This window comes from Betta splendens, chromosome 7, assembly GCF_900634795.4.
Source record: "Betta splendens chromosome 7, fBetSpl5.4, whole genome shotgun sequence".
Classification (NCBI taxonomy): domain Eukaryota; kingdom Metazoa; phylum Chordata; class Actinopteri; order Anabantiformes; family Osphronemidae; genus Betta; species Betta splendens.
The window spans coordinates 5679748-5706647 of NC_040887.2; the positions used below are offsets into that span (position 1 = coordinate 5679748).

General features: G+C 45.1%; 4 protein-coding genes across 5 annotated transcripts; 2 read left to right on the forward strand and 2 right to left on the reverse strand.

Moving 5' to 3' along the window:
- The first annotated feature begins 440 nt into the window (after positions 1-440).
- On the forward strand, positions 441-2555 carry ngrn (neugrin, neurite outgrowth associated). Its single transcript, XM_029157565.3, has 3 exons — positions 441-956; positions 1255-1365; positions 1449-2555. Exons 1-3 carry the CDS (start codon positions 709-711, stop codon positions 2026-2028), a joined length of 939 nt encoding a protein of 312 aa, XP_029013398.1. The 5' UTR covers positions 441-708; the 3' UTR covers positions 2029-2555.
- sort1b (sortilin 1b) lies at positions 2241-12955 on the reverse strand. The gene is made up of 20 exons (XM_029157548.3): positions 12339-12955; positions 11258-11317; positions 11025-11098; positions 10841-10943; positions 10536-10697; positions 10146-10219; positions 9471-9520; positions 9131-9258; positions 8678-8822; positions 8015-8170; positions 7143-7249; positions 6872-6974; positions 6626-6797; positions 6278-6468; positions 6003-6192; positions 5726-5842; positions 5286-5394; positions 5078-5190; positions 4849-4981; positions 2241-4511 (listed from the first exon to the last, which is right to left on the reverse strand). Exons 1-20 carry the CDS (start codon positions 12612-12614, stop codon positions 4497-4499), a joined length of 2478 nt encoding a protein of 825 aa, XP_029013381.1. The 5' UTR covers positions 12615-12955; the 3' UTR covers positions 2241-4496.
- Positions 12956-15277: 2322 nt separating this feature from the next.
- sypl2b (synaptophysin-like 2b) lies at positions 15278-18567 on the forward strand. Its single transcript, XM_029157238.3, has 6 exons — positions 15278-15525; positions 15659-15736; positions 16246-16364; positions 16438-16642; positions 17250-17441; positions 17531-18567. Exons 1-6 carry the CDS (start codon positions 15508-15510, stop codon positions 17651-17653), a joined length of 735 nt encoding a protein of 244 aa, XP_029013071.1. The 5' UTR covers positions 15278-15507; the 3' UTR covers positions 17654-18567.
- Positions 18568-19353: 786 nt separating this feature from the next.
- amigo1 (adhesion molecule with Ig-like domain 1) lies at positions 19354-25248 on the reverse strand. 2 transcript variants are annotated; one of them, XM_029156834.3, is made up of 2 exons: positions 24742-25248; positions 19354-24190 (listed from the first exon to the last, which is right to left on the reverse strand). In XM_029156834.3, the coding sequence occupies exon 2, from the start codon at positions 24089-24091 to the stop codon at positions 22592-22594; it is 1500 nt and encodes a 499-aa protein (XP_029012667.1). In that variant the 5' UTR covers positions 24092-24190; positions 24742-25248; the 3' UTR covers positions 19354-22591. The 2 variants fall into 2 exon arrangements, with proteins under 2 accessions (XP_029012667.1, XP_055366322.1); XM_055510347.1 differs by lacking the exon at positions 24742-25248 and adding an exon at positions 24409-24646.
- Positions 25249-26900: the final 1652 nt, after the last annotated feature.

Sequence of the window (26900 nt, forward strand, 5' to 3'; positions counted from 1 at the left end):
GCAAAATATAAGCAATATTGGTTTAACATCACTAATAAGACTAACAAAACTTAATAAGACATTGAATTCATTAGGAAAACACCAGTCAGTGTTGTGTCATTCTTGTCAGGTGGAGGAATAAGTAGAGCACGCCGTTTGTCTGTCAATGGTACAATTTAGCAAGGGATACATTTAAGAGATCACTGACATCAAGGGGTGCAGGTATTTTCATTACAGCAGATACCCCGTCGATCGGGGAGTTATAGGGCATTCGTCTTTTTATTGAGGGAAACAGAATATATAGATAGATTTTTTTTAATTAATTACCTTGCCGACGCACTCTGTTCCACAGTCGAGAGCAGTAGGTGGCGGTAATGCACTTTTTGGTTGTTTGCCACCTGCCGCAAAACAACAAAAAGAAGAAGAACATCACGACAGAAGATAATGGAAGGCAGCTATGTCACCTCCGCTCCGGCAGGGGGCGGTGGTGCGTTGCTCTGTCACGGTGTGAGCACATGTTTGCGGAAGTATATCCATGTGTGTGTCACATACTTCGTACGCAGCACTGAGAGTATTTACTCTAGGTGATTTGTTTGAAAACAGAAGAAAATAGGTTAAGCTGATGTCTGAATGAGTCGCCATAATAAGCCTATTAGTGGACAGTTGGGCTGCTAAACTTAAGCGAATGGTAGTAAGGTGTAAGACGAACAGGACGAGCTTTTTCTGAGCATGGCCCGAGCTCTGCAGGTCCTCTCCCTCTTCCCCAGATGCGGTGTTCTGTCAGTGGCTACCTCAGCTTCCACACACAGCCGCAGGTTTGCAAGCAGAGATGCGAGCAGAGCATGGATGGGACGGAGCCACGTGCAGAGAGAGAGGACGTCAGTCAGAGCTCCAGGAGGCAGCGGGGACACGTCCGCCGAAGAGCCCGAACTGCAGGATTTAGAGGACGTGGAGGACAAGCTCCAAGCCTTGGTTGAGTAAGAGAACGCAGGAGTGCTCCATGATAATATGTGAAACTGGTGTAAAACCATATCTCCACATTCATAAATCAAGAACTGCTAAAAATATCAATATCTCGTCAATAATCTACATGCAGCTCTAAAAGTCCCTTTATGTTTAGTTACAGTACAGGTTTGATGACTACAGCAAAATAAGGACTCTGGATCTCATTGTAGTGACGTGTGGAAATGTTTCATAAAATGGGAAAATTCCAGTACAAATATCTCTAAATTGTGAATCTCTAAACGAATATTAAAGTGAGAGTATTTGTTTCAGTGAAGGGAGGAGAAGGCAGAGGACCGTGAAGTACAACATACTCAGGAGGCAGATGTCTTCACCAGGACCTCCACAGAGGAAGCTAACCTGGGATGCTATTGAGCAGATTAGGTGAGGAGCTCTTATTTCGCTGAACTACAGAACTAAAGAATTATTCTCTTCATATGTTGTAAAATGTAACCTTGTTCCATCAGATACCTAAAGCAGGAGCTACCAGAGGAGTGGACAGTACAGCGTCTGGCTGAGGGCTTCTCTGTCACGCCTGATGTCATCCTGAGGGTCCTCAGGAGCACGTTCATCCCCAGTCCTGAAAGAAAGGCCAAGCAGGATGCTAACGTAATGAATGCACTGAGTCAGCAGGTGTTGCCTTCAGGTGCTTGGAAAGCGCAGGAAATGCCAAAGCTGCCAAGGAACCACAAACCAGTAACGCTCTTATCTGAAAATAGAGAAGATGCTTTGGTCCCTGTGTCGGATCAGAATCTTGTGATTCAAAAGAAGGGCTCAGGATCTCTGGCTAATAGCCGTGCCCTTGTTACAGTTCAGCCGACCCAGTTCGCATCTGGGATTAGTATAGAGGCACCAGTGAAACCATCAATAAAAGGTGATATTACTTCTGACACAAATCTGGAAGAGAATGATGAGGAGTGCTGGGATGGACAAGTGTTGACGGAAAAAGAACTTGAAGAGTTGATGGAAATGGAAAAGCCATCTCCCGTGTTGCAAGTTGGCAAAGAATTCTTTGATGCAGATGGAAATTTTTTGTATCGAATCTGACGACTTTCTGTTGAAGTAAAACTTCCAAAATGTCACATTCATAATCTCTATCTTCTCTCAACCAGACTTTGTTCTGGTGACTCTTTAACTGACAGGTTGTGATAACCACAAATTGCCGGTTATTAACCACAAGAGGGTGTTTTCACCTCGTTGCTCTCAGTTCTTTACTCATGTCATGGCGAGAGCGATAGACAAGAGGAAGATGACAAAGATACAGGAACATTACTTTATTGGGAAACCCAAAGAAAACCGCCTCACATATACAGAAGAGAACCAGCAGATACAAAGATGTAACCTTGTATATGTACAGAACTATTACAATGACTTATTAATTTATACAGCAGTTTGAAAATGTAAGAAAACAGTACCTCCACCTAATGCAGTGAGCCTTATTTAGGCAAGTGTTCCCCAGTGTGTAACTGCTACAGAATATCCCAGTATCCACTGCCTTCCTAATGAGTTGACTTTGTTTTCAAAGTTTTAGAGACTTAATTCATTTGTGTATTAAATCATAAAAGAATAACCAGCTGATGTCAACTATTTCTTTATGCTATGGAAATTTAAATATTACATAAGATAATTCTTTAATGCAGGTCAATATGAAACAGACTTAATGCTTTTTCATTTTAGGCAACAAGTGCAACTTAGAGGCGTCACTGACATATTGGATGAAACTGCAAACTGATTATGATATAAATGTGTCAGTAAATGGATGTTGGCCACACGCTGAGGGGGCCTCACATCATAGTCTCCACACCAGGCACTTGTAGAACCACATCTACTCACATGATTACTGCACTCTGAACCTGCTAGTCACAGAAAACCAAACCGTACAGTCATCAGCCACGACAACACAATCGGGTGGACACGGGTCAGCGCGGCCACTCGTACCAGCCTGCAGCTACACAGCAGTGGTCCGACACGTGGGCCATGGCCAGCTTTGCATGTTGTCCCACTCTGACCTCTGTCCACAGCAGGAAGATTTATTGTTATGGCTGACTGGTGTAGAAGACAGACATACCACTGTTCAACAAATGTCAGAAGATAAAAACAATACACTAATGTTACACGAAGACAAGAAGGATCTGTAGAGATGCTGTGACCAATCGAATTGAGCTTTACAGTGACAGCAGCCTAAAGATGATTACAAAGGGGGGAAAAAAAACAGTGGTTTAACACAGAGTACGCAGATGAGAAACCTTCATTCCCCCGGGTGTTTTCTAAGAATTCTCTCCACCTCAGACACAACGTTTGAAAAATTACATAAAATTAAACGGTCAATCAAACAGTGCTGCAGCTTCTGCAGCCACGTCGGCCGATCGTTCCCACAGATGTAGCAGTGCTTTACAAAATTCACATCATCCGCATTGCTTCAGTGTTTGTTACCAAATTACACTGTTGTCTTCGGTTTTCTCAGTGTATTGTAAAAAATATTTGTAGGCATTTATTATTAAAATATAATTATTTCTGAACATCTTTGAACCACAATTTGTAATTTGTCAAAAGCGTGTTAGTTCATGTTTAGGAAAAAATGTTAAACTACAAACTCTTCGCAGACATACAAAGGACCTTGTGCTTCAGGCAGGTAAAATTGCACACGTTAAACTTGTCTTGAAACAGACACATTTCACCCCTCTATACACGGCCACGTCATGTGTTTCATGCAAAAGCCCCTCCACTCATGAAGCAGTACCAGTAGATGCTGTGGACCAACAGGAATAGTTAACATGTTCGCCGCTATCAAACCTACAGCAAATGGAACTGTCCATGTGTTTTATTACTTTGATCATGGCTCTTAATGCCATAGAGTAACAAAAGTATGTAGGCTTGTATTCCACATAGAGACTCAACAGGGTTTTACAAATCGGTGTCAACACTAGAAACCTAAAATTTACAAATAAAAAATATTTCATTTAAATCAAGATTTAAGACTAGAGTGATTTGGGACAGTTAACCTCAACTGTTTTAACACCTTCCATATTATTTGCATGTGAAAAAAAAGGTAAAATAATTCATGTTTATGTACAATTGCATGAAGGAAGAAAAAAATCGGATCTTGATGGAAGTCAGACATATTTCCACTCCCACATGAGGAGAGGCAGGACCCGTAATGATGATGGATTCGTACTAGCTTTGCTTCAAAATCTCTTACTCTGGCTCGGTTGGCAGCTTTACTTACTGCACCAGTTGAATAAACTTAAATAAATAACGTGGAGGTTCGAACTTGAACAGTCAAATCAAATAACTGAACCACAACACTTAAAAGATTTCTCACTTCCCCTCAACTGCGGGTCAGTCCCAGGAAGCATTCATACATTCATTTGACTTCATAGATGACAGCAGAGTGACACAGACTCTTCATCTGGTAGCTGAGGCTGAAGTTCTAGAAGGTTAAAGGAAGAAGTAGCTGGAGAGGAGCAAGCGGCACGTGGTCCACTGGAAACCTGTTGCTTGACAGGTTGTGCCTGCTATTCAAGCAGATCCTGTGTGAGAGAGAGAAGGAACAACATACCAGTGAAGCCAAGGCCAACACAGGTGTGCAAACACCTGACCCTGTGCTCGGCCTACACAGACACACACCTAACTCAATAAGTGACTAAGGCGTAGGTCAGTTCAAGTTAATAATATAACTTGGTAGCTAGTGTTCAGGCAGCCTTTATAAAAACACTGCTTCCACGTGGAGCTTGACTGCCTCCAACCACAGTCCTGACTCCAGCCTATTTCTACATGACATCATGCAGCAAAGCTTCGATGACTCATGCTGAATATGTCACTTTCGCTCTCAGCAGTGATTTGAAAAGAACCAAAGACCCGCCATACCTCATCTGAGTCCTCATGAAACTCTATCTTGCCATTCGGAGTGTGGTTGGTCTCAAGCGGCTCGTCCATCTCGTCGGCACCATTCTCTTCTACGTGCTGCTGCTGCAGTACAGAGTACCTATGCACCAAGAACCTGTAGAGCACGCAACCACAACACAGTGGTGTCAGTCAGTTTCCTGTCTGGGACATGTTCTACGCTGCAAATAAAAGAAATAAAAAAAATACCAACCTTCCACCACAGACGTATTTCTTGACAAAGACAAATCCTGCTGCAATGCTCAGCACCAGAACGATCATGACCGCTATGACTGTAAACACAGGCTTGGAGGTGCGTTTGTCCACCTGTAAAACCACAGGAAAGGAAAAAGAATATTACAGAAGCAGATATGCAGGATCTACAACACGATCATGACATTGCTGTAAACAGAGGTACTAACCAGGAGTTCTGGGCCCACCAGGTCACTCACACACCTCTTACTGAGGTTGATCTCTTTACGCTCAGGCATCTTTCCGCCCTCACATTTGTCTCCTGGAATTTTCCTGTATCTGTGGACAAAGGACGTGCTCTGAGTGTCATCATGGCTTCACAAACAAAATGTTGACAGGATTTCCGTTAAAACAACCACCTCTCAAATAGAACATCCTGGTGTGTGCACTGCATACATTGAGATACTGTGGAACGATGGTTCACTGAAAGTCAGTTCCTGGTTCCCTACTGGCTACAAGTTCCACTGCATCCATTGACTCTTCCACATTTCATTATTGTTTTAACTAACGCTGACACTAACACTCTCTGACAAAGGCACTGTACAGAATAATGTTTTACACAGCGCTGCACTAAGCCACGTATCCACAAAGATCTGCTTTAGAGCCTTACCCCTGAGTCTGCAGCTGCTCCTCTTTTCCCTGCAGACAGAACTCCAGCACTTTGCCTTGCAGGTCCGGCTGCTCCACACACTCTGAGCTGTTCTCCTGACGGTAGTAGCCAAAGTCACTATGACAAAGAAATTGTAGGAAATAAATAAGATGTACAAGTTACTATACAGTAGCTGTATTTGTTTGACTCCACCAAGAACAAGTTAAGCACACAGTCAACAAAGACACGTTTAGATTTTGCTTTATCTAGTCTTTGAGTTTGACGGGTATTGTCTTACCACAGGAAGTCGTCCAGAGTGCATTCACAAGTGGTTGGCTGGGTGCTGACCTGGTAATCTCGTCCGTTCGAGCAAACAGAGTCTTTCCTGAGACGCAGGAATTTCTCCTTGTACCCCAGCATGCAGCCATCTTGGGGGTCACTGACGTCATCAGAGTGGGCCAACCACTGCACATAGTCGCTGTCACCACCTAAGACAGGAAGGAGGAATTTCAGACTCTGTCAATGCATTATGTACATTACATGCAATAACACTATTTTAAATTTTTAACTCACAGGTTCGTGTCAGAAGATCCTTAAAGTCAATGGTGATGGAGACCCAGTACTCGCTGACAAAGGTCTCTCTGTAGCCCCAGATACTGACGTTCATGGAGTGAGCACCCGGCTCTGATGCCAGCCCAGTGAAAATGATGGGATTGTCAGTGAAGTTGTACACTCCCCAGCACTGTCCTTCATCAGTAGAAAACCTGTCAGGATCATGAGGAATTGACAAATATTGACACAACCTCCCAAGTTAAGCAAGTACAGAATTCTGTCACTGCTCAGTTTATTAGTAACTTTTGTTATAAATATACTCCTGCTACCTAGAGGTAGAGTTCTAGTTCCCCTTCAGTGACAACTCACTTGATCTGGTTGACAGGTTGATTGGGCTTATGCTCTACAGCCACCAGCAGCCCTCCAGAGTCCAGAATAGCATAGTGATGGGGTCCACTGAGAGCTTTAATCCAGGTGTATCCACCATCATCAGACACATACACATCAGGCTTTGTCACAGAGATTGCATCACCAACACTCCCTAACAAAAAAAAAACAACAATCAGACATCCTAACAAAAAAAAAGATTATCTCACACAAAACCACTTGAATTACCATGAGCTAAGATGACACCCACAGCGTTGGGTTCACACAGAGGCAGCATGGGGATGTTCTGGCTCATAGACGTACTATATGCTGCGTGGATGTGGAGACTGCACTGTAGGCATAAAGACAAGCAGCAGTTATGGTACAAACACCAGGAGTGTCACTGAGGACTGACCAACATCCATCTCACATAAATTACAACACATAGTGACTGATGAACTTTGTGTTCCTTTTTAATTATCATCAAGACACACCGGTTTCCTGCCTTTGTGTACGGTACCTTGTCTGGGTCCCTGGCTGTAGCATCACATATGCTGTCAGCAGGTTTCCTCAAAGGAATCCATTCCCCTCCTTGATCAAAGGAGACCACTGACTTAACTGACTCATCTGAAACACAAAGACAGTGATTTTTAAACATTTTGCTCATAATATTCCCTAACACATTAAAGCTTAAATTCAGTTAGCACAAAACTGGAAGCACAAAAAGTGGGTCAGGCTCAGGTAATAATCATGCAGCCACAGTCATAAGATGTAGAGGTGGGAAAAATACATTATATAAATGAGAGCAAGCAAAGAAGCAGAATGGAGTTACTGTAAGATTCACAGTAGCTGGTTGTGTGAGATATTCCTGCTCAAGTGTCAGCCAGCAGCTTCAGACAGGCAGCACATCTAACACTAAAAAGCTAATTAAATATTTACCCAACACTCTTCCTCTGGCACGAAATAGAGCAGTCATACGTGTGTGTGTGTGTGTGTGTGTGTGTGTGTGTGTGTGTGTGTGTGTGTGTGTGTGTGTGTGTGTGTGCGTGTGTGTGTGTACTTGTATCGAAGTGAGAACCAAAGAACGTATTTTCCTACCAAAGTGAGGACATTTTGGCTGGTCCTCAGGCCTGTTTAAGGGTTACAATGTGATTTTATGTCTGAGGTTAGAATTGAGTTTTGGTTCAGATTAAAGCAAGGGTTAGACGTCTGCCTTTAGTCGTGATGATGAGGATTAGAGTAAGGGGCTACAAAAGGCATTATGTCGATTGAGGTCCTCACTTTTATGTAAGTACAAGGGTGTGTGTGTCTGTGTTTCTCAGGAAATCTGAGGAAAAGCCTTTGTTGCCTTTCTTTTATCTAAGCACTCGCACATAGAGTAAGTGGCGCTACCTTGTTCCAGGACACTGGTGATGAAAACCCCCCGCAGGGAGGTGACGTTAGTAAAGTCTGTATCGCCCCCCGTGGTGGTGTAAAGATGGCGCTCCAGTGACTTTGAGTACACCGTGCCTCGGTCATCCGATACATAAATAGTACCAAATCCTGTGTCTGTGAAGAGAGAGACGCACAAATTCACATGCACTGTAGATAAAGTTCAGACGTCTCTGTCTTTATAAGTTTATACGCTGCAGCATTACTACAGGCCATATGACACCGACGTGATACCTGGACAAGCCAGTTCCAGAGCACAGATACCCACATGAGCTTATAAACAACTGACACTTTTCTGAGAAGGCTTTCTAAAAGCTTTTGTAGTCTGACAGCAGCATCATTCTCTGAGCCAAAAGGCTGTGAATAATGTTGGACCATAAAGCCTGGATCTCAGCTGTTCTTCATCTTTGTTCCCAAAATGTAAAAATAACCAGTTCCACAAAAACCATAGGAAACAATTAGAGAAAAACTGTTTGGGTTATGGAGTGGGAAAATGAATTCCATTCATCTGACATTTGGAGATGTCTTGTGAAAAACGCTCGTGTTTATAAAATAATCAAGAGAAACAGGTTTTACGGAAGTGGGAAGTGGTAAAACAAACAACGCATACAAAACAATACTGACCTCCTGGCTCATCAACGTGCATGAAAACCATGTCATCATTGGCTGCCAGGATAGAGTAGAACTGCTCGTGGCCCACGGGGGGCAACTGGGCAATGTTCCATGTGTCACCCTGGTCCACTGACACGTGGATAATCCTCAGGGTGCCCTGCAGTTCAAGTTGAAGGTGTCAGATGAGAATTCTACCATTCATTTATTATAGGGGTCACAGTGGGTGGTGCAGCTTTATTGCAGTGCATCAGGGGATGTCTCCCTTAATCATTTTACATATGGGAGCCAAAACATTACAGTCATCTTATATTAAAGAGCACTGTTAGAAAACTGTAACCTTATAACAACGCAGTCAGCCAGTGTGAGCAGTTCAGAGGAAGAAATATTTTAGTTCCCCTTTTAGTTGTAATCATCATGCGTGAGCTTGTTTGTGCATTGCTGACACTTTATGGGCGATATACTCACCTTGCCCGTCATCACAGAGGCAAAGAGGAATCGTCCGCCGAGGCCAAAAGAGTAGACTTTAGTGGCAACAACCTTGAAGGTTTTACCATAGTCCGTCGTCCTCATCAGGTCCAACATCCCCCGATCATCTGAGGAACGTACAGTTTGGTCAAAGTTACAATGCAACACACCTAAATCTACCTAAGGGTTGTACTGTATGTGAGATAGAAGAATCTCTAAGAAAAAATATGCAAAAGATATTCTATTCATGATGGTGAAATGCTCCTCAATACAAACATACAGTATAGAGTACATCAGACATTACATATTCACATCTAGCCACAATAAAGAGATCACTTACTGCAGGATCCGCTTGAACTGGTTGTGAAGAAGATGGTGTCTTTTCTTCCCCTGATGTCAGAATCACAAGTACGGAAAAGACAGAAACACAAATTTGAAGACAAGAGCTTTGGACCTGAACACAAAATACTGTATGTGCAGATGTTAAAAGCTGGCGCCCGTCTCATTGTGGGGTTCCATGGATTAGTCTTCTACTGTATTCTCATTATACTGTGGTTTGCTTCATGACGATAAAAACCTTTGCATGCAACTGCAGAAAAGAGAACAAGCAGCACAGTTGATTCCTAAATATGCCCTGTCTATTGAGTGCTGTGCAGGGACTTCAGAAAACTCCTGGCCCAGTTGAATGACCCATTTTCTTTTGGGTGTCTTTTGGCATAGCAACAAAAAGGTTATGTTACCAGAGCGCGGCTCTGAGCATACGATTTCTCAGACACAGTGACTGAGAGACGGAGGCTTAAACCTGAAACGCAGACTGCCAGGGTTACTAGGTAATACATAACAGGAACTGACTACAAAACAACAAGTGTACAGGGAGGAGTCAGCAAGTGAAAGGCTCCGAGTACTTTAATGCAACTCTTACATTTAAATAAAACGCTTCATTTAAAGGGTAGTACTGTTTGCTCACTAACTGCCTGACAAGGTACTAACAATATCGCTTTGTCTCGTCTCTTACCATTTCATTAGACACGCCATTTTGTGGATCTTTTCCCAGTTCTTGCCAACGTTTTTTGACAGCCATAGCTCATTCTAAAGGTGAAAAAAATGTAAAACAAAGTTGTTTTTTTCCCCTGATTAACCTGATAAGTTACAAAAGATCAACCCACATACACCACAGCATGTTACCACATCTACTGCGTGCAAGCATGTAAAGAATGATTGACCAACAGGAGCCACTATGTAATGGGGAAGCAAGATAATAGTGTGTGAAGATGTTGTGAAGAGTTTTACAACAGACTATCCACACAACTGTGAACGCTGTCTTAAATACATGAAAGGCGACTAGTCCGAAATATTGACATCTGTGAAGCTAGCGTTTTACAGCCCTTTAACATTCAATACTCACGTTGTGGCTGAGGGCCACCAGCACCTCAGAGTCGTCAGGGTTGTATGAGATCTGCGTCGTTGGGATAAAAGGCAGGTCGATCTGGGTGAAACGTTTGCCAAAGTCTGTGGAGACAAAGATGCGGTATCCTGAAGCTCCTGACACCTCGGCCGTCAGAATCACCTACAAGACAAAATTGAACATTCAAATTATTGCGGTCACATAAGATTAGGATGTAGAGGTTGTACCGAGAGCTACTGATGTAAAGATGCTTAATGACAATACTGTGTTTATCTGATTACGACTTGGACGGGGTAATGACTTACTTTCCCAGAGTTCTCGGGGCCAATGGCGATGCCATAGTCTGATCTTATGAAGGTGTCGTTGATGAGGCTGGTCACGTCCTGGAATGTTTTCCCATAGTCCTCACTGTCAACCACAGGGTTGAAGTCAAATTAAATGCAAAACACATACAAAGCGCATTTAAGCACACAAGCTCAGCAGACTAACCTTCGATAGAGTTTGGACTGTCCGAATTTCAACATGAAGAAGGGCACCTGAAAAGTCGTCAAGGCCAAGATGACCTGTCAACAAAAGCACAAGATTGTGGAAGGTGGAGCGTGGATCCTTGATTAATGGGCATGAAACTCTGACACGAGGGAAGTGTTTGTTCGATCCATGACACAGAAGAACTCTGCACAGACTGTTTAGTAGATGCACACGCAAAACCATGTGACACTCACCCCTGTGCCGTCTCCAACCCAGGCCAGTGACACTGAACCACTCAGGTCATCGAAGGTATTCTGGGAGAAAAAAGAAAACGTTTTGGATGTAAACTACAGTAAACCAAACATTTAAGAAAATATCAACAATCACATTTGCACTTTGCTTATAAACATGTGGGCGTCAAATCAATTGTCGTCATTGTGTCTGTAACAATAATACTTTTGCTTTCGCTGTCAGACTTCTGCAGCCTGATGTAAAGCTCCTTAATCCCACTGAGTGGCGTGTTGTTCTTCAGCTGTGAGGACAAACCACCACCAGCGGGACCTGCAGCACCAGCCCCAGGGGCCCAAGGCTGTCAACTTTATATTACGGAGGCAAAGCATACAATGACTGTAATGCAAACTTATAAGGAAGTAAGCAAATGAGCAGCACGGGGCTCTGCTGAAGTCTGCCTCTGGTTTGTTTTAAATGAGATCAGCGCACAGTGGATGTTTAGAGACACTCTCTGAAACTGTAAAGTTCGATACACACAATTAAACTGAAGGCAGATTCTCGGTAATCCCCGATACTGTTGCAGCACAGAAGAAAAAACGTGGTTGGTTCGTTGGTTTCCCAACAGAGCGGCTGATTGCGAACTCCTTGCTGAACCACGCAAACAGCTTTTAATTACAAAATAACTACCGCACAGCCAGTCACGTGGGTCCCTTGGGCCACTTTCCCCGTCAGCGTTCGGGCAGATCTCAGATAGAGAGAGAATAATGATATCCTTAAATACACAACACAGCTGCACGGCGCGGTAAGATGTGGGTCACACCATTGATAAATAGGTAAAACCGGTGCGGTGCACAGTTTCAGCAGCGCCTGCGTCTAAGGTGACAGGTTTCCGTGAAATGCGGAACTGATTCTAAAGGTGTTTCGGTCGTGGATGGTTCAGACACTGGGTGCACGGATGGCGGCGCGCCGCCGTCCTCGCCCCGCCGTGCGGCTCGCGGGGCCTGCGCGTGCGTGCACCTGTCGGGCACCTGCGCAGCATCTTCCCTCGGCCCCCGCGCACCTGTCATGCGTGTGAACGTAACCGGAGCCCGGCCGTTAACTTACACTGTGGGTGTTGCCCGCTAACTCCTTGCCGTGTCCTTCCACGGCTCTGCAGTCGCCCTGGCCGCTGCTCCTCCGCGTAATCTTGTGATCCGCCGCCGCCGCCGCCGCCAGCCAGGCCGGCAGCGACCGCTTGACGACGCCGGCGGCTTTCTGCCCCGCGTTCGAACGCTTCGCGAAAACCGACTGCCCCCAGGGTCTGGGCTCGTGATGGAAATCAAACCCGACTGTCAACGTGGAGGCGAACAGTAGCAGGACGCAGTGTGGGTAGAGTCCCATCCTCGTCGCTGGTGTCACCGGCAAAAGAAAACAAAACAAAGAAAGGAGGGAGAAATCAGCCAGGAGGAGTCTTTGTTTATCCGAGTCTTGCCTAGAAATTGAAGGTCGCTACAGCGCTGCCGTCCGTTGATGACATCAACACCACAGCGCTCCCTCTGACAGCGACTAGTCGGGCTTTAAATACACGGTGCGCTCTAAAAGCGCCGACTATCTTCCCGCGCCGCAGCGAAAACGCAACAAACAAACTAACTGCAATTTAGCAAATTAGCTAATGTGTCTGACAGCCGTTATTCGTGCAGCAGCTCCTCCGCCAACATGATACACTATACCGACCGAACAAGAGGTGTCTGCGGGTCGTAAGACTCTATGCAAAGAAGGGAGACGGTGATTGGTCAGTCTCCTGTTGTGATCCACCTATCTGCTTTCTGATTGGCTCAGCTTCGAAAAGACAGCAACCTAAAAAGCGCTCGTATAATTAGCTCTATGTCAAGGTAGATTGAGCAATACTATCATTTACCTCCAATCAAAAGTTATTTTAAAGGAATAAAATCCATTTTTTACTCTTAGATGAAACCTACTTATTTTAAGCGGTCAACTACCAAAGGCAAAGGCGACAAGATTGCGCAGTAAAGTCGGTATATATAATTAGTATTCAATAATATGCGTTGTTGCTTTTGTCACCTTTTGGTTGGGGGAATTTTACGGTACGTGTTATATAATCATTCTGTGACATACCCACCTAAATATAAGGTCCAAGAACATCTTCTTCCACTGTCCTAAGACAATGTAAATGAATGCTCTAATTATTGCATGAATACAAACATGTGTAACATGTGGCATGTTTTGAATAAAGTCACGAGTCATTTCTTTGTGACCATGGATTAAGCATCTGGATCTGGAGTGATGTTGAGAGGCTAAAACATGACATTAAATTAATCTGAATCTGTAATCTCTTCACCAGGTCCATCAACGAATTGTAATCCTGTACATACAGAGTATTTGTAATGTTTGGCTTGTGGACCTATATCAAACTATAAGAAACTGCCTCTTCATAATGGCAGATAAATTGAAAACAGACATCTTTTATCGGTGTACTTCGATGTCAGTTTTTAGTCACAGTATTTGTGAATGCGCACAAAATTTATAAGAGAATTATCTTAATTTCTATTAATGACTGGCAGCTGGTGTTTTGTACAGTCAGTTGCATTCTGAAATTATGTTCATTTTGTTATTTGCACTGTATCACATTGTATTCTTGATTGAATTTGTGCATGTGATGGGATAAACACATGATTACTAGTCATGTGACACAGAAAAAACCCCTATGTCAGTGTCCGCCTGAAGCCTGGCCTGTACATGTACAGACTGCAGGTTTCGGTGCAAATAAAAATGTTTTTCATTCACACTATTCTGTGCCACCACATCATTTCTTGGTCAGGATGGGGTTGTAGTCAGGTCAGACCAGCAGGCTGGTTGAAACTTTAAAAGTCAGGAAGATCTGTGCAGAGAGTTAGATTTAGTGTTTGTGTTTTGCTTGGTTCCGCCAGAACCTGCCTGACAGGTTTGTAAGTCTACAACAATAGCTAAGGCGTCACCATATCCCAGGCAAAATGAGAAGCAAGTAAAACAAGTTTGAATATGTTAAAAATCCTGAAACCTTCCTCACCCTCACCATGCGACACTTCAGTGTGTGTTGGAGCATCAGGAACATCCTTTGTGTGTAAACCTCTTGCTTGGGTTTTCTTAGAAAGCCAAACAATCCGATCTGTGGTGCAACATTCTTCCACAAAGGGACTGTACAATGGTGTTGCAGCCCCTCCCCCCATGGCACCATAGACAACTATTAAAAGGTGGAGAACAAAGCCACTTTTATGCCTTGAGATGTGCTCTAGGATGAGAGCTGGGCCTTTTTACGAGGCACCCAAATCTTTCCGACTGACTGTGAGATGAACCAGGAAAACATAAAGGGATGGAATAAGGTGTAGCTATGTTCATGTTAATACAAATATCCTTATTGTAAATCTCCCAAAAGATCACATGTGAATGGGCTCTGTTCACACACACACTAGAGTCATGAGAATCACATTTCTTCCTTTGGCTTGAACAACTTTGTTTGATAATGTAGTCTGTGTAAAAGGCGACATCTAGTGAAGAATGATATCCATTACATTCACATAAAGCAGTTTCATTTTGGGCTTTCTTTGTGCACTTCCTCTATATCTACATTTTTACATCTTTTTTAGTACTTCCGTGTAAGCCTCAGTGTTTGCAGTCAGGTGAAGACAATTAACCATAAGTTAAACAATTAGTTAAAATATCAAGATTGAAGGATTAAGGAGCTTTCTTTCTTTCTTTTGAAAAGAAAAAAGAATATGCAATCAACATGTTAGTAATAACTTGAATTTAAAGTATTTGAAAATTTTCAAGAATTGTATAAAAAAGATGACTGCATTAAGTACATTTCATAAATTGAACCCAAGTGAGCGTTTTCTAAGTAATTCAGATTTTCATCACACAGAAGAATGTAAAAAATCCAGTGTAAACATATTATAAACCAAATAATCATAAAACAAGGCTGGTTATTTATTAACAAATCTGACATTTGCATTTACATTTCAATAGCAAATTTCCGTTGCACCAGATCCTGCGCATTCTCCGTGCAAGCTGGCTCATTTGCGGACCAGGTCTGAGCATATTTGCGGGTCTTCGGACGTTTGCGGGTTTCGCAGAGCGCCCGGGAGCAGCGCCCTCCGTCACGTCAGCGATCACGTGTCTTCTGCCAAGATTCGCTGAGGAGGGAGAAAAGTTTGGGCAAGGCCGACGAGCTGCGGCGAAGCGGCTGCACACGACTCAGGAAGTTCACCCCTTATCGATAGCGCGCATCCGAGCGGCGATGGTGCCCGTGACCCAGGTAACTGCGTCGATAGGAAGAACGTGCGGCACTAGCGCTGCATGTTGCGCCTTATTTCGACACTTTGTAGCAATTGACGCGTGGATGCTTCTTTACTGTTCCTTTCCTCCCGTCTCGTGCGTTTCCTCGTCAGAAACTGTTGACGTCGGGATTCAGCCTGGACCTGTCCCCCCTGAAGGAGCCCTTGGCGTTCATCCGCCTGCTCGAATGGGTAAGTTTTGCCATATGTCTCTGCGTGGCCTAATGCGTTGCACATGGCTCCTCATCACCAGCGGCGGAAGTATGGCACAAACCCACGACGTTGCTCGTCTTGAGAACTTAAAAAAAGCCTTAATAATAAGAAAGCCTCCACGGAGCAGTGATAAACCGTGGAGCACATGGGCTTTGTTCAAACCGCTAACTGTAAAGTATGAGTCACACTTAAAGCAACACGCTGTAAAACATTGTTTGCATTGGTATCTGATAAAGACCCACAACAATGTTTGAGCTTTTACTTTCATTATACTCTTTATAGCACATTGGTGGACGTTAGTTCATTGTAGTCCTGCTGTAAACCCTGCACATTGTTACCAGAGATGGTGTTCTGTGATTAAACGGTTTCCTGCAGACTGTGTGTTGCAAAAGCCTAAAATAAAGGGAAGTGTTTTGCGCAGGAGAAACGAACAAACTGACACGCACGTCCTCATGGCAGCGTGATTGTCCTCGTGTCTCCGCTCGCAGGTGTTCTCCATATTCGCCTTCGGTACGGCCGGAGGTTACAGTGGCTCCTCCAGCATCAACGTCCAGTGCCACCAGGGCCCCACTCAAGAAATCCAGGTGTACTTTAAGTACCCGTTCAGGTGAATGCAAGCAGGCACAAACAGGTCCTTGTCTTTACTTTTATCACCATAACGATATTGTGTTTTTACTCAGGTTGATGGACTATCCCTATAATGTTCCCACCTGTAATATCAACCATACTGACACCACTACACGCTACCTGACTGGAGACCTGTCGTCCTCGGCTCAGTTCTTCGTCTTCATCGGCGTGGCGGCCCTTCTCTACTGCAGCGCCACATTAGTCCTCTACTTGGGCTACAAGAACGTGTATAGAGGAACCAGCCGTGGACCCACCGTGGTGCGTGTGCCTGGATGCACCATATCGTATTTTTTTTAAATTGTGGTTTCGATGGACGTTTGCGTTTTTCAAGGAATGTCATATTTCTATTTTATTCTTGGTGTGTAAAATTCTACATATGCTCTTGGATTTTAGGAAGTCTGCTTCATACTGGAATCCAGCAGGAGGTCACAGGAAGCCTATTTAACACAGCTGTGTAAATTAACCCGCTTTGAAAGCTGCTCACAGACAGACGTGTGAAATGAAAAACACTAAAGGATATTTATTTATTAATCCTGTGGTTTACCTCCAACCAATAGGTTATATTATGTTAATGGACTCCACTGATAATGTCTGTATATTAAACAGCATGTCAGGTCTTGAGACCCCCCCCCTCATTCTGTTTATACTGGTTGGTCGGGTTTTGTCGTCTTCCTGTGGGCTGTTCTGTGGCAACAACATGGCTCAAAATAGGTGTAAAGGAACCGGGTTGAACGGATAAAAAGGTTGCCCTGTAACTGTATGCAAACGTTACCACCGACCTGCGTTTTAATTTTAGACAATTTACACTGGTTAATTCTGTGCAGCTGCAGTTTCCTCCACTTTGACCTGGTTGTCTTTCTCTCAGGACCTGTTGATAACTGGCGCTTTAACCTTCTTGTGGTTGACATCGTCCTCTGCGTGGGCTAAAGGCGTGTCTGACGTGCGGACGGCCACCAGCCCTGCACACATTATAGCATTTCTCGACATTTGCGAGGGTGAGCTCAACAAGTGCACGGCAGGAGCGACGCCTTTCATGGGCCGACTCAACGTCTCCGTGGTAGGTACATGTTTAGCCGAGTGCGTTTCCATAAACATAACCGCAGTCTGGGCGATTTGAATATTTTCTTCCTTTTGTCTCTTTGGCAGATCTTTGGTTTTCTTAATCTCATCCTGTGGGGTGGCAACTGCTGGTTCATATACAAGGAAACGCCTTTCCACAAATCGTCCAACCAGCCAGCAGGTGTGGAGCAAGTAGCTGCAGCACAGTAACTTCACCGCTTCTCATCCCCACGTTGTTAAATTTGGTACCAATTGGTAAAAGGTAATACAGGACAATATATATATTTCTATAACTAAGCTTATAGGGTTTTTTTTATGTAGGACTGTTTTTGAAAGAAGTGACAGGAATTAAACAGGGTTGAAAAATACTGCACTTCGTTTACTGTGTAACATTTAACGTCCAAAGAGTTCAAATGATGTGGTTAATACATCATGCAGTTTGCCACCCAGTAGCATTTTTAGTTTCTCCAAGACGCATCTGTTTGCTATCAGCAGTGTGTTGAACAGGCTCAGCTTCATCTAACAAATATTAGAAAACATGAAGTACATTCTTCCAGAATGTACATGTAGTCAAACACAAGTTGCAGTCCATCCCAAAGGTACAATAAGCCGTGTGGTTGCAGTGAGTAACTAGGTCTAAATTAGAGATTATTTGTATTTGAACTGACTTGTGCTGTTTTTCCCCTTCTTGCCATTTTGTGCCGTTAGTGGGTAACAGTATGTTTTACTTCATTAACCATTTTGCTTTATAAGAAGTTCTGTTTTTCCTACAGTTATTTTTGGCAGGACATAATGCATGTTGACACATTTTTGAATCTTCCAAACTTGACCGGTTCTATAATCTCTAACTTCTGAGTTCTTCTTGACTTTATACTTTACTGACTTTCTTACTACTTATTACAACTACTACTTATATATTTTTTTTACCTGGCGTCTTCCTTATAAGTACAGTAACCTATTCATTGTTACTGCTTTTGGTCAGATCTTCTTTGATACAGCTTCAAATTAAGTCTTGAACTTGGAAAAATGCAGTTTAACACGCGACTGTTCTAATAATTTTTCCTATAATTCATGAACAGGGTGTTAAATTATTGTGCCTGATTAAAAGAAACTGTCTGATTGGTTGTTTTATGTCTGTCCTTTTTATATGCCTGAAAATGTCAACAACAAGGGTTTGATTACCCTGGCGAGAATCCACCATCGTTCCCTTTAATGCACATGAAGTGGAGGCGTCAAGTCGTGAACGAAACCCAAGCAATGCAATGGGGGCAAATTGCACGCATGAATTGCCAAGGTGACAGCACAAATAACTATAATGAGTAAAAATTATTAACTCAAGCATAGAAATTACTAAATTGTGCATGAGTTACTAATTCAAGAGCAAAGATTGCTCTGTTTGTGCTGTCATCTTATTTCCACGCTTTCAAGTCCTGGGTCCCACAGCAGAGCTTGGTTTTGGTAAAACTGCTCAGGCTCGTGGACCAGGCTATATGGACCTAATTATGTAGCTGCCTATTAACCTATTATCAATACTCAGAACAATATGGTGCAATGATGGTGATGCCTCCCCACTGACAACATCTTTACACCGTTAGTCAAATTGTCTGCTCAGATCAGCTTCGTCCACTAGATGGTGTTAAGTCATCAGTGTTGCTCCAGCCATCAACCTTTTAGTATTTTGGTTATATAAGCACGTTTATGTATCATCTTAGTCCTAGGTCTATAACAGGTGGTAATAAACAAACCTGTTGACATGTGTGGCAGGGTGCTACCACACACGTGATCATGTATGTATGTCAGTTTTAATATAAGCAGCTAAAACTTCCCCAAAACTGATCCTCATCCATCAGATACAAGAAATGTAACATTAAAAACACATCCAATGCAAAAGACGACAACATGACAAAATGTAAATCTTACTCTTTTATTAGGTCAAATGATTTCTCATTATCTTCATTTTTAATGCCTAGTGGGTTGCGCTTACATTATCCTGCATTCAGAAGCAAACCATGCAAAGCCATTCCCCCTTCAGCTGAGGCCTTTTAGATTTTATGGCAGTGACTGAGCAGCTCCGTGACCGAGCTGCACTTTTGATGCCGTTAAAAGCTCCATTTGTGTACAGTGGACACTTGTAGGAGCATGTTACTGTATAGAAGCAGTGTGCTTTTAGTTCCACCACCTCAAGGATGTCCGCGTAACTGCTCCTATTAAGAAGCAGCGAGAACGGATTATTAAGGGAGCAGTTCACGTCCCATTACTGCAAACGCAAGATTTTGAGTTACTGTTGCTAAAAATGCAAAAAGCATGTCTTTTAAAAAGGCAAATATTTTACATTTTAACGTCTTATTAGAGTCTAACGTAGAGATGATGTGGTCCTGAGGAGATTTATTTACACTCTGTCTTCAGGTTGGTTCCTGGTATTGGTGGTGGATAAATTGCTTTTATATAAAAAAATGCTTTCTCAAACGCAGAAGTCTAAGATTATCTGTTGCAGAACCTGCCTACCTACAACTGACAGCCACTAATAATAAAGCACGCTACTTTCTCCTTATTTCTTCCTTATGGCTTAGTGAGGAAAGTCAAACACTGGCTGAAAATGATTGGCGGCTACATACTCACTGCCCTCTGATATCACATCCGGCCACGCTCTTCAGTTGAACCACGTCCTTCAGCCGACTCGAGCGTGAAACGCACCCCTCGTTCCATAAAAAACTAAATCCCGGCCCGTTTTCAAAAATAAACATTTATGTCAAGACTCGAACGTCAACTTTGAACAACTAACGTTAGCACGGCGGCAGATGAAATGCAAACTGATCAACAACGTCGGGTTATACAGAAACACAGTAAGTACACTGGTAGAACATAGCAGCACATAACTAATCAATACTGAACACAGAGAAGTGAGTCTTAATACATAGATATTCACTGTATATATATATATATTTATATATAGGTATATATAGGAAGGCAGATTCGCTTTGGAGGGAACAAAGCCACTCTTCTCTACAACCTCTAGGACCTTCAGAATAGCACTTAGTCTTTTTCTGTACAAATGAAAACACATTTTGAGTGACAGTCCACTGACCCCGCCCCCTCCATTACCTACGTTTAGTTTGACCTACACTGGACACGATGTGCATGACTTTCCATTTCAGGCTCACACGCAGCCTCAACGCGCCAGGCTTCGTGCTCCCACTCCGTGACAGCAGGAAAACCACATATTTTAATGCTAGAGGATCAAATTTAGAGCCAAAAATCTGTCCCCAAAATGGGACAGATTCTTCGCCAACTGCAGCCAGTCTGCCGCGCGGCTAAATGCGGCGTTCATTCGAGCGCTGCTGCTCTGCGTCTCCCCACCTGGTCTTCCTAAGTGCGAGAGCGTGGAATGATTCACGCACCACCTCTCGCAGAAGTGCGACTTCCTTTTTTCCCTCACCCACACAGGAGATGCATGCGCTGCACACAGCAACTGTGAACATTACACAGATTTTTGCGTAAAATAACCCAAACTGGCAACATAATGTCATGTCATTTAAAGTGTTTTTATATTTTCCCTAACTTTTCCAACAGACGACTCAGGTTCTAAGCGAATGGCTGATTGCTTCCAGGCATTTGTGATGCAAAGCAAACACATCTGGGCTGAACCGGGGTGGTCAGTGTACAGAGGGAACAGCTTTGTGCGGCGATGAGTCACCACAACACACCTATCCTCCTCCTGCTCACCCACAGGCAGAACAATCCCATCAAAAGATCCGATTAGCATTCACACCGCATCGCACAGTTTAATGGAGTCACTCGAGCCTTGTTTACGCCGAGACAGGTCTTCTGATTTAGGCCCTGATGAAAAATGCACAGCGAGCGACACGTTGGGTTAATTCACGGGTAAAACAAAACAAAGAGACGACAACGAGGCAAACCTCCGGAGGGTACGAGCCCCCGTGGGTTCCTGCCAGCGGCTACAACCTTTGAATTCTCCCATCATCGGCATCCGACGACCACCTTCTACTGAGCACAGGTTAAAAACAGCTACATTTTAAATCGGCGACGATCAAATATTCAAACCTGGCACATCTACTCACCAAAGGGGGTTTGTGTAAGGTGCACGGCCCACGTACAGGAAAGAACGGATGTGAATATTTAATTTGGCCTTAAACTTCCCGGTGGCGCGACTGAGAAGAAGAGAAGGTCCTTCGTGACCCGTGGCCCATGAAACGGGCCGTGTACTGTATGTGGTAGTGGCGTGCGTAGCGATACTAACCTGTATCTGCTGGAGGCATTTTGTGTTTTTCGTTGTGTAAGGCTTCTGAAGTTTAAATTAAAATTATACTGGGGATGAGGCCACCACTTTGACCCACGGGTTACAAATTCATCCCATACATCTACGTATATTCACCCCTTAAAATAGCAAAGCAACAAGCTCTCCGTTATATTGTTATACATATAACTATGAATAAGGATCATTCTGAGCATCTCTGATTATGGCTATGCAGTAAAATGGGAATGACCGGCAATATGATGTTGGTGCTGTTGCTTCCTCAGTATAAATGACTGAAGGTCCCATGAGTCTGTTCTTTTATCTGGCCCATGCTAATCAGTCTCATAATGTGGGTTTATGGTACGGCTGGTCCTCGGTGGATGACTCAAGGTTAATGACATGTATTCAGAGCCTGGTGTACGGGTGCTGATAGCAGGGGGGCAAACGTATCTATGCTCTAACATTTGCGTAAGATGCAATCTATTCTAGGTCTCATAATCAGTGTAATTATAATCCCGCCGCGGTTCTGACGTTCTCTGTGTGTGAATGCTTTTTATTTCAAATCTAATTTGCACTTGTGTATTGTGTCGTGTGCATTTCTTCATGTATCGTTTCCTGAGTGCTAATATCAACGAGATTTCTACCTTTGCCGCTCATGAGACTTCAGTAGATCCTACACGTCCTTCACAGTATGAATTTTATGTGCTACAGATTAAAATGCTGGAAAAGTTCTGCTTATTGTCCTTGTTTATAACAAGATAGTTCGTTTTTTCTTTTTATCCCTTTGAGATCCGTGTTTTCGCTCATCAATTACAATTCTTCCTTCCTTTACTTCCTCGAGTTCACAGCCGCGGATGGAACCAGAGCGTGGCTCACGCTGCACCATTTCCACCTCAGACCACCATGGGAGTGTCCGAGAAGACGGAGCTGATGGACTCCGCTACCGACTTCTTCCTCCTCCCCTTCATGAGGGAGCCGGCCTCCGCGTCCAGCTCTTCGTCGTCCTCGTCCCCATTGGGGTTCAGCTTCCCGTTCTGACCCTGCAAGTCTTTGGAGTCAATGAAGGCCACGTGCCTGTTGAGCTCGGCCTTGAGCGCTGGGTCCTCGTGGGTCGGCGTCACGCTGAGCATGGACGAGTGGATGCTGTCCTCGCCTCGGGCCTTGCCCTTGTTGGGGCAGCAGAAGCAGCGGCACGGCGTCAGGTAAAGGTACATGAGCACCAGCACCACGCTGGCCAGGCAGCCTACCAAGGTGGTGTAGGCCGTATTCAGGGTGTCCCCGCCCCCATGCATGGTGAAATTATGAACCTTCAGCACAATGTAGATGGTCTCATTAAAGGCTTCACTCACTGCCAAGCACGTGTAGGTCCCAGAGTCGTCGGCCCGCACCGGACTAATCTGCAGCCTCCCATCCGGCAACACGTTGGCCGTCTGGTTCTGTCCGGGTCCCACCGGCACGTTTCCGGGCAGCATCCAGGTCTTGGTCGTGTTCCTGTGCTTGGTGTCGCAGGCGAGGGTGAGCGTCTGCTCCAGGAAGGCCTCCTGGTCGGCCTCCTTGAACGTACTGCAGTTCATGTAGTCGCTGCTGAGCTCGAACACGCCCACCTGCGTCTTCTGCGGGCCGGGCAGGACGCACGTGTAGTCGTCCTTGAAGTCCACGGCCGAGTTGAGCTTGCGGATGTGCCAGTGGGCCAGGAGCGTGTAGAGGTCACAGTGGCACAGCAGCGGGTTGTTGTGGAAGTACAGGCCGTTTCTAATCCAAGCGGGCAACGCCTGCAGGTCCTCGAGGGGCATCATCTTGATCTTATTGGAGGACACATCCAGGAGGTTGAGTTTCTCCAGGCGGGACTTTTCCTTGACCAACTCCACCGGGAAGCGGGTGATTTGGTTCTGGCTAAGGTACAGCTTCTGCAGGTTGATCATGCAAATAAAGGCTGCGCGGTCAATCTGTGAAATGTGGTTATTGTACAACAGGAGGACCTCCAGGTTGACCAATGGGTCGAAGACGAACTCGTCCAGCTGGTGCAGGCTGTTGGAGGACAAGTCCAAGTAGCGCAGCGGCTTCATGTACAAAAACGCCTCTGAGGACAGGAAGTCCATGCCGTTGTGGCTCAGCAGGAGGTTGTGGAGCTTGGGGAGCTTGACCGGGGTCCACTCCGACCGCAGGCCCCTGATCTCGTTGTAGCTGAGGTCCAGCACGGCCGTGTAGAGCGGCAGCGCCGTCGGGACGCTGCTCAGGTTCCTCTTGGAGCAGCTCACGATGTTGGAGGCGCAGATGCACGTCTTGTGGCAGTTGAGGGCAGAGCCCGCGGTGCCCGGGAGCCAGAGGAGAGCCAGGCTGGCGGCGAGGAGCAGGGCCCACCTCCCCCCCCTGCGAGGGAACGCGTCCAACATGGCAGGTGATCTAGATCCCAGAGAGACTCACTACGATGCCATCCCCAGGAAACAGCATCGGAGAGGAGCGGGTGGGTTCCCAAGCATTCAAAGCTGAAACTGAAAGCAGAAAGGCCAATAAACAGATACATCGAGTCATTAAATGTTAGTCTTCCCTTTCAATTAGAGTTTCAAATACTGCTGTTGTTGTTGGTATATGTCCCGAAGCTTTACATATTGTCGTTGCTCTGTTTTGCCCACAGCCTCGTGTATTGTGTGCAGTGCAAACTTCCCCCGTGGCACCATTAAAACAAATACACACACGCGCCGCTACTCACGTTAACACATGTGTATCCACACTCCTGCAACACAAGCATTGATTTTTCTTCCTCTTCCCATTTCCCACCTCCCTCTCTCTCTCCCTCCCGCTCTCTCTTTTCCTATCGCCGAGAAGCTTAATAAAACTACACAATGCAACGTGCAGTAGAAATTAGAGTCGTCAACGTGGAATCACACTAATATTGACGTGACTCCACATTCTGATCTGGCGTCGTCCGTTAAACGTGGAGGCGCCGCGCTGAGCGTTGCACTGCGCCATTCTGTTGGGAAACACAGCGCGCACAACGCGGAAACGTGACTGGGGAGACGGGCATAAACACGGAGACACCCACCTTCGGTCGCGACGCGGCGAAGGCAGCGTTCATCAAAACGGCGCCTCGTGTCTCCGCGGCGCCGCCGCACGGACCAGCCTCCGCGTGCCCGAGCCCGAGCGTCTGCTGCCGCGGACGAGGAGGGAGCGCGCGGGAGACGTCCTCGCCAAAATAATCCGGGATCCACGCGGCGTCCAAAGCCTCCCCCCCCCCCGAAACAATTACGCAAAAAACATTACGTAAAGAAGAGACGAACGCGTCCGGCGTCCGCGGAGAAGCGCCTCTGTCTCAATCAGCGCTCTTTGATTGGACGGCGGAGCCGCTATGGCGCGCGGCGGCGCGTCCGTCCCCCTGAGATAATTGGCGCATTCGGCTCCTGGACGGTCGCATCCGCAGTGGTATAATTAAGAATGAGCGGTCTGCGGCTCCTCGGTGCCCTGGTGCTGCCGCCTGTGTGCAGTAGCTGCTGCTGATGATGATGATGATGATGCTGTTGCAGTGGTTGACGTGTGTTCCAGCACCGCGTTTAAATCCAGAAGGCGCTGTTTACCCAAACAGAGGCGCTACTAAACATCCAGAAGAAATCTGCATTTATATTTATTTAAGCATTTTGACACCACCATCAGCATCATCTCCGTGCTAATGGTGAACTGGTACACACTGATGCTTCCAGGAGATAAAAGGTATTGATTATAGCTGCTCTCTGACCCTTCACCTGTGTTTGAATGGTCTAAATAAATCCCTGACCTTGTCTTGACCATAGTTCTTCATATCCTGACCCTCCACTGACACGTGCGCATGTTGCTCACCCGCTCAACCCTGCTCTCATGAACACATGCTGTGTCGTGTGTGAACGTAGGATGTATTGTTAATGTTCACGTGGCTCCACGGTTTGACTCGCCAGAAAAAGGAAATGTGGCGGAAACCGTGTCGACATCAAGCTCTCCATCAGCCGTTAACACCTGACAGGTGAAGTCGACAACAGCCACGTTCTGATTAGTGCCACTATTTTTGTTGTTGTTCATTAAGCCGAGCTATCTTTGGTTGATTAATTGCTTAAGTGTGGAATGAGTAATTAGTAATCAGTGATTGGTTAAGTGTGATTCAGTTGTAGTGAAGATGTGGCTCTGTGTTCTTACTAACAATTAGCTAAACGTTAGAAAAAATAAAAGTTGAATATTTTTACACCAGCATAATGACATGAGTGTTTGTTGAGTGCCTCATTACTGCAGTTTGGAGACTCAAACGGAAACTTATGATGCATTGTCGTTAAGCTGCTGTCGATTAGCACATCCATGCTAATGCTAATTGTTCTGCAGTTACTGCCGCCGCACCGTGTGCAGCCTCTGTTTGTGTGTGTTTGATTAGGTCTGTTTGTGACAGCCGGCGGAGCGAGGGAAGCCTTGTCATTTTTTTACTCAGGCGAATCCACCCACTCGCCGCGTTTGGAGACTTTTTCGGGTTTTCCTCAGTTCACAGATCTGCAGCGAGCCTGGCTTTGGCATCGCTGCTACGCAGAGCTAGCCTCCTACTCACGGTGCCACCAGACCGGGTACATGAACGCTATGGCAGCGAGGGACGCGGGGCAGTTTCAGCCTCGCAGGCATTAAAGCTGAACCTGGATCAGCTCTGCTTTTTTAAATAGGTGCCAGTGCACATGATGATCATCAGACGCTCGGTTTAAGCTTTTCTGGTCTCCGTGTGAGGCAGTGAGTAAATGGAACCCAACTGTTAGAGCTGGAGTGGCCTTGAAGAGAGAAATACACAGATTTGAAACAGACGGAACAGCAGGCAGAAATCTCCTCAGTAACAAATGACTTCTCCAAGAACAGAATTAATCATTTGAAACAGATTACATTGTTATAATTAGGCTGAAATTTGGACCGGCTGAGAAATAAACTAAATAATAAACTAATGTGATGTGCTGTGGTCCATGAACTGTGTCTTTGACTTCGTGGCAGGCCACAAATTACAGGTGTGATCCGTCCATGTGAGCGTAGTATGAAACCTGCCTGGCTGGAGCGCTGCAGCACTGTGACGCTTGTGAGATGGAGCTGAAAGTGATTAATGTTCGCGTTCGACTCCACTTCCTGCTGCGATGGGGATAGTGTTGCCTGGCAACTGCCTGCGGCCTTTGGTTGACTGTTTTGGCTCGGTGGTGGATCTGAGGTGCCTTCTCT